Raw genomic sequence first — 8187 nt, forward strand, 5'->3', positions numbered from 1 at the left:
CTTGGAGGATCGTTTTGTGGTTAGTGATTTCTCAAAAGAGAACAGAAAATCTGGGAAGAATTGCTTTTCCGAAGTCAAAAGTAGCGTGAGGACAAAAGGAACAGGCACCTACCCCAAGCGACCAGATTCCAAGGGTTTTGGGAAATAGGCGAGGATTTGACAGAGCACTTGGAAGGGGAGAAAAGGAACCGGTACCCCATACTCGCTAGTGTCGTGTGCCCATATGGGATACCTAGGGTACTAGGTCCCATTCCAATCAGGACCGACGATTCATGTTTTTACACTGCGCTCGCGTCGATTACTATGTCATTACAATAATATTTTGGCACAACCGCAAGATGTTATTTTGGCGAACGTATCAATTCGTTTGAGTTTCGAATTAGGTCTACTTTATCGAGTTTTAATTTTACTCTATAAATTCATGCCATGGTCATATTGTGTTCTTGCGTCGCATCGAGGATTACCACCTTGGTTGCACGTCGGATTTTTTTCTTCTTTTTTTTTTTCTTGCACGTCAGATTTTAACACATTAAATTTTGTTGCGGAATAATGCACCGAAAATCCTAAATCCAAATCATTCTAATTTAGTCTAATATCACAAAAAATCCCAAAGTGACTTTACTATATGTAACATCCCGGGCCCCATTGTGTAATATTGTCCGCTTTGGGTCACCCGCCCTAGCGCGGACAAACCACCATCCCAGCCACGGTCTTTTTCCTCACGGCTTTAAAACACGTTATACAGGATAGAGGGACCCAAGCCTTATAAGCTAACCAAGACCTCCCTCCCTAAGCAATGTGGGACAAGAGAAGAGGCTGTCACACTCTCCACCTCTTAATAGAACAGCGTCCCCACGGGCGTCAGAACAGCTCAGAACAGCATTCGAGAGCTGTGGTCCCACACGCGGTTTGGCCCCACGGGCGTCAGAATAGCTCAGAACATCATTCGAGCTGTGGTCCCACACGCAATCGGGAGTCGGCTCCGATATCACTTGTAACATCCCGGGCTCAGAACAGCATTCGAGAGCTGTGGTCCCACGCGCGGTCTGGCCCCACGGGCGTCAGAATAACTCAGAACATCATTCGAGCTGTGGTCCCACACTCGGTCGGGAGTCGGTTTTGATACCACTTGTAACATCCCGGGCCCCACTGTGTAATATTGTTCGCTTTGGGTCACCCGCCCTGACGCGGACGAATCGCCATCCCAGCCACAGTCTTTTCCCTCACAGCTTTAAAATGTGTTACACAGGTTAGAGGGACCCAAGCCTTATAAGTTAACCAAGACCTCCCTCCCTAAGCGATGTGGGACAAGAGAGGAGACTGTCACACTATAAACTAATTTTGTGACCAATTAATACACTCCGCAATAAATTTACTCAAAACTAATTTTTGAACATCAAAAATCCTAAATTAGTAAATTTGTAATAAGTTTACCCTCCTTTTTAAAAAAAAAAAAATTAGAGTAATTCACAATTATGATAAATGGAGAATAAAACCCAAAATTGATATATTTGTGAAATGCCACATGCCATTCAACTCAACATTTGACAATAAAATTTAATAAAACTAACAAATGGTAAATTTGTCACGAATGTATAAGTTTAGGATTTATTGTAATAAAAATAATTAATTTAGGTTTAATTTATCATAGTTGTACAAATTTTGGTTAGTCATAACCCCTTAATTTATTCAATTTTATCTTGGACCTTTTTTTCCAAAAAAAAAAAAAAAAAATACAATAAAACCCTTTCAATGAATTTTCATATGAAACTGCCAATGTGTCACTAAGAAATAATAGGATAAGTATGTTGGAAGTTTTAAAAATGGAAGTACAATTGAGTTATAAAACTTTCAAAAAGTGCAATTAAGTCCTAAAACTTATTACGGAAATGCAGTTGAGCCCTAAAAATTTTAAAAAGTACAATCAAGTCCTAAAATTTGTTAGATTAGTCAAATCTAAGTTATTCCGTTGATTGTACTTTTTGAAAGTTTTTAGGCTTGATTGCATTTTCAAAATAAGTTTTAGGACTTGATTACAATTTTTGAAAGTATTAGAATTCAATTGCACTTTTGTGACAAATTTTAGGACATCTAATACTCTTATAAAAAAAATCTACATAGGATCCTTAAATTGCACTTTTCAACGTAAGTTTTAAAACATAATTTCATTTTTAATTGAACCGAATGAATATTTTAGGACTCAAATAAACTTTTATCAAATGATAAGGACTTGATTGAACTAACTAAAAAATTTGAGACTTGATTGGAATCCTGCATAAGATTTAGGACTTGTTGACAACTGTACCTTTACGATCCTACCATTCAACTATGTTCTTATTTTTGTAAGCCATATCATATTTCGCATATATGATCAATTTGATAGACCTACTCGATCTTACAGGAATCTTCTACGGTTGCACACTCAAGTTATTACTTTTTGATCTCGTGTTGTTGTTGTTCATGAATAACTTGATTATTTTGATACACAGATAGAAATATCACTCATAAGGAACTCATTTGAAAAACTACTACGTAAGATATTTAAATAGTTAGTGAACATGTCATATCATGGAGTCATCGTAGGCAGCTTGAATGTTACTAATTTTTATATTATTAAAAAAAATACATCGTAGAATATCGGTATAATAACTTGATATTTAATATAAGACAAATAGAGATTCAATCAAAATGCGTCATGAATTGTCTTCAATCATAATAGACTTTTATTAAATGATAAGGACTTGATTGAACTAACTTCAAAATCTGAGACTTGATTGTAATTTGTACATAAGATTTGGGACTTGTTGACTATTGTATTGTTATGATCTTACCATTCAACTATGTTCCTATTTGTGTAAGTCATATCATATTTTGCATATATGATCAATTTGATATAACTACTAGATCTTAGAGGGAATCTTCTACAATTTCACACCCAAATATTACCTTTGATCTCGTGTAATCGTTACTCATTATAACTTGATTATTTTTATACACAGGTAGAAATATCACTCATAAGGAACCCATTTGAAAAACTATTATGTACAATATTTAAATAGTTAGTGAACATGTTATATCACGGAATCACTGAAGGCGGTGATAGATTTAGCCGATTGACTTGTATGATACTACTTTTCATTTTTTTTTTTAAAAAGGGCAAAGAAAATCAGTATAATAAATTGATATCAAATATAGGACAAAATGGAGATTCAATCAAAATGCATCATGAGTTGTCTTCGACCTTTTTCCACCATTGCGGGAAACTCATCCATCTTCAACAATCGCTTCTCAGCTAGTGAATCATTTTAATTCCTTTTGTGATTATTTTCTTCAAAAACAGCTAAAACTAGTTACTCTCTCGATATCTATCTTTTACGTAATATTTATAAAAATTTTGATCTTGAGCACTTCATGCAAATTATACATCATGCTATAAGTTATCAGAAAAAAAGAAGTTGCATTGTCTTTTCTTTTTAGCCATCAAGTTATCTTTTAGCAACTGGTCACTTCAAACATACTTAAAATTATATTTGGGAGTATTTTACAAAAAGATAATGAAGAGAGATAATTGCAACGGGATTAGTCATTGTTTATAAAAGTTGTCGGCCATTCAAGGAGCCCAAAATCCATTGAGGAAATTGGGCTTCCTATATTATGAAGGATCTCTATTGAGTATTCCTATAAAGGACCAAATTTGAAAAAAAGCCCTAACTTTAGGTCCAATCTCAATTATTTCTCAAATTTTTGTTTACTAAAAAGAAATTTCCAACTTTTACTCTAATTCCAAATTTATCCAAAATTTCTTAATAGTTGGACGGTAATGTAGATGCAAAGATTTAACCAAAAGAGTTGTTTGAACTACTCTATAACACCTCAAATTTTATGAACTACAATTCGCTATATAGCACCTTGAAATCCTAGGTTTAGGTAATCCACAATATACAAACACGATCATAAACTTAAAACACTAAATTGGAGTTACTACTAATTGATTTGGATTATGTCAATTGGACATCTAAATGTATGTGATAAGGAAATTGGTGTTTGAAAATCTACAAATCTTAAGTTGGGGATTCGATGACGCATCGATGGATTCACATCCGGCAATGATCTTTTAATTCAGTTTGAAATATATTATGACCATAAAAAAAAGATAAAAATGGCAATTACGATTTTCTGTGAAAAAAATATAGAGGACTACTGTTTGATTATCCTCACTAACAAAATTGTGAAAAAGAAGAAGGAAAAAGTCATGGCCTTATCTTTCCTCCGACAAACCGACATCACCATTGAGAGAGAAAATCGAACTTTCTGTCGGTGAATATTCTTTTTTTTTCACCAGAAAAGCACAATAGGACTAATCAGTCACTTTCAATCTTTCTGGAATGCCAAAAGAAGGATGTGGTGGAAGCATGCTCAAGCTCAATCTTATTTTATTCAAATAAAGTCACTGGAAAGGCAACTTTGATAATACATGATTCTGTAAAAAGATTACCGATCTGTTCTTGGTATTCATGATGACATAATCCGCTTGATGAGGATGAAAATCAAACTAGATCTTTATGAGACCGTCTTGAATCATCCGCTTGAGATTCCAGGTATCGTCCTTGCACCTATAAGACCAATACGCCCACCCAAAAGTGGCACGCCCGTAAACATCTTGCTGAGCCTTGGCAAACTTTCCCGAATCCTCCTTTGTTTTCCCGTCCAATGTCGAGGTCCATTCCCCTGCAAAAAGCCAATTTAGCTCGCAAAATGTCATGACATGTATGTACTCTAGCGCACGCGTCATGTGTACCTGTATGCTCTATATTAAACATGCTCCTGTTGCTTTCTAACCACATGGTAGGACTCACCAACAAAGCTCAAGGAGCCGTTTGCCGGGGTTACGTTGCTCAGATCGGAAGCTCTTTCGTTATAGATGTAGTCAATGTTCTGCTGCAGACTCCACTGTTGAAACATCGGATCAAAGAGGTTGTAGTAATGCAGGTCGATGACGACTCGGCTCAAGCCTCTCACGAACTGAAGGAGCTCTTGCGAGTCGGCTGGTCCCAACCGGTTGGACATGATGACATAAGCATTCGAAGTGTGACTCCTCACGGCCTCGTAACCTAACTGGTAGTATTTAGTAAGATCCTCGTACGTGACACCTGGAGCTAGAGGCTCGTTCATCAGCTCGATCGCAACCAATGCCGGGTGGTTGCCATATCTACTTGACAATCATAAGGAGAATGCTATGAAACATCTGATTATAAGATCTAGCATACTAAATATTAATACCAATGGTTGCGATTCATCAGCAATACTAAAGAGATATTTGTCATGAGGGATTTGTTTAAATTGAGAACTCATCTGCCAGACCTTGCTGCTAGGAAGTCTATAACTTTCACGGTCTCCTCAATGTGAGAGTCACCCCATTCCAGAAATCCATCTCTCGATGCGCTATGAAATTGGCCGTTTTGAGATCCCGGAGCAGCGTGGAGATCAACTATTACCTTCATACCATGCTTCCTGCAAAAAAAGAAAAATTCAATTATTCAAGGTTAGACTCACAAGAATCTTGTAACTTCGATGGACCGACTTAAGCAAAGACTGGCTTCCTATAAAGATCCTCCACTGCACACTTTCTGTTGGAGTTATTCAACTAAGATGTAAAAGTAGCGAAAGTTGCGTACGCTGCCCATGTAAATGCGTTGTCCAGTGCATTCAGCGAGCCTCCCACAAAGGCACTGGCGGCGCCGGATCATACGCAATCCACCATCCTACTGGAATCCTCACGGCAGTTAGACTATTGGCCGCCATAAATTCAAAGTCCTGCTCAGTAATGTAACTGTTCCAATGATCCTGCAGAGCAAATTTGTTCAGAGATTACTGATCTACTTAGTCAATGTATTACCATTTCGTGCTTACTTTGCCACTAATTAATTAAGGATTACCCGTAGGTGTTTTGGGGCAGCACTGGGGCCATATCCATTTGTTATTTGGTATTCACCTTGTAAACCGCCGACAATGTTCATTTCAAAGATCGATGGGTCATTGTCATCCCAACTCGAGCCTCCAGTATAATCTGCCGTCACTTCCGTCAGCGACTTTGCCTGATCATCCATACTATATTAGAGAAAATCACATAAATCAATGTGATTGTATCCAATTAATAACCGGGGAATATGGGGACTCTATCGATTATCTTTGATCAGGAATTTTGGATGATGGAATGGAAATGCTTTTGTAATCAAACAGTTTCTTTCGATTAAGAGTAAAGTAATGTCGTTGCGGATATGACTGTTTCTTTCATTTTATGAGGCCTTGCCGTTGCAAAAATGTGTTTATGGTTTATAGAGGACGTAAGTTTACTCGTCGTATTGCGTGGAGTGTCGCTGTTGTTTTTCAAGCAAACTAGGGGTGCTCATCACGTCCTCTCAGCGTCAAGAAAGTGCGGAAAGCGCCCATGTAAGACGTCACAGAACAGTAGATCTCAACGCGAGTGCCATGCGACGTCACAGAACAGTAGATCTCAACACGAGTGCCATGCCGCGTTTCATACAAACACCATTGGACTAATGCATGACAGTTTCTTATTTTTATCAAAGTCTACTTGGGTCTTGATCTTATATTAACGTGATGGGTGCAATAAATTAACAACAGATAGCTTCGTCTAATTTCTGCCGTGTAACTGGCAATGCAGACAAGAACTTTCTATGGTGCTGCGCTATTCTGCACAACAACGTAGTCCTGCGAAATTTGGACGGTCAGAGTGAAGAGATTATTGTCAACGATTTGATGACAAATCACCACCGACAGACCGTCAAATCGAAAACCACTCACTGTCAACCACTGTATGGGTTAGAACGAAATAGTCGTGAAACCCTCTATGACACCGAAGATCAGTCATGTACACCATAATACCATAGTAACTGCAGAAGTCATAGAAGCTGGAACAGGGGAATTACCTGGAGAAACATCCCATTAGATGCTTGAAATCGAACTCGATTGGGATTGTCCGGTTTCCTGATAATGTCGAAAGTCTCTGAGGCGCTCGGGTTACCAGAAACAGCGACAACCGTTGTTCCTTGGCCTTGCAATCCCACAAATTGCCTGTTGAAAACTCTGAGGTTGAATTTTTTGTCGGAAATCCTCCACAGCTGCACCATAGGAAGTGAGCGAAAATTATGTTGGATGGCATGTGAATCTTTTGAGCTTGTCTAATGACGATTGTCAATTTGGTGAGACCGAAAGCCACACCCTGAAAGTTTCCCAGTCAGAGGGCTGATCGCGATTGGCGACAAGGGTGGCTCCGCCGCCGTTTTCAGCACACAGGAATTTCCCGAGCTTTGTCGACTTGAACTGCACTTGAGTCCCATCCTACCATTGAAACATAAGCAGGAAAATGGGATTTGGTTCATCTCATTGAAAGAGTGAAGTGATATTTGTATAGACCAAACAAATAACAGTGTATATGCACACACTGGGTGGGGGGAACAGAGTTCATATATACAGGTCGAACCAAGTTCATATTTGTATGTCAGAAATCTGGCAAAATGATGGAAAGAAATGTTTCGTTAGAAACAAGTTCTGTTGACATTTGGCATCTTAATTTGATAAAAGTTTACACCTCTCGTGTTAAAATCATGTGCTAGTACATATAGACATATGCCAAACAAGATCGTTTTGTAACTGTATCATTCTCAAATATCTTAAACATTAAACTGTATCTAGCGCAGGCATATGTTATATTGGACCTGAGAAGAAACTTTGCGATCATCCGACAATACTAATCACGAAACTATGATAAAAAAGCATGCTAGAGAAAATATAATAACAATCTTTGGAGCATTACCCGATACGCTCTGTTTATCTTTAAAAGCTTACCAAGAGCTGTCCTTTGAGTCCATCGAACCGAGAAGGCATCATCCACCCCTCGGTGACAAGCCAATTTCGAGGTTCACAGCCTTGAGGGGCAAGTTGAACTCCACGGTCTGGGCGAGGATCAAGGGACAGAACACCCAGAGAGAAAAAGGAGCAGGAATGAATGGTGATAACAGGGCGCCATTTCTGGCTCGCTTCTTTGCTGTGACATTAAACGAGAGGGAGGGCCAACACATTTATAGACTAAAAGTCTTCAGGGTTAGAATAATGGTTTTGTGTTGACTTGACCCATTTGAGTGGAGATCCGTGATTGATGTCTAT

General features: G+C 38.3%; 1 protein-coding gene across 1 annotated transcript in view; it reads right to left on the reverse strand.

Moving 5' to 3' along the window:
* LOC104420240 (probable glucan 1,3-beta-glucosidase A) overlaps positions 1-7931 on the reverse strand; it is a 29712-nt gene extending 21781 nt beyond the window's left edge. The window contains 8 exon segments of the mRNA XM_039302150.1: positions 4857-5209; positions 5362-5511; positions 5676-5724; positions 5727-5844; positions 5937-6095; positions 6951-7142; positions 7243-7362; positions 7870-7931. Coding sequence (XP_039158084.1) covers positions 4857-5209; positions 5362-5511; positions 5676-5724; positions 5727-5844; positions 5937-6095; positions 6951-7142; positions 7243-7362; positions 7870-7911 — 1183 coding nt within the window. The 5' untranslated portion in view covers positions 7912-7931.
* Positions 7932-8187: the final 256 nt, after the last annotated feature.

This window comes from Eucalyptus grandis, chromosome 9 (genome assembly GCF_016545825.1).
Source record: "Eucalyptus grandis isolate ANBG69807.140 chromosome 9, ASM1654582v1, whole genome shotgun sequence".
Lineage (NCBI taxonomy): Eukaryota > Viridiplantae > Streptophyta > Magnoliopsida > Myrtales > Myrtaceae > Eucalyptus > Eucalyptus grandis.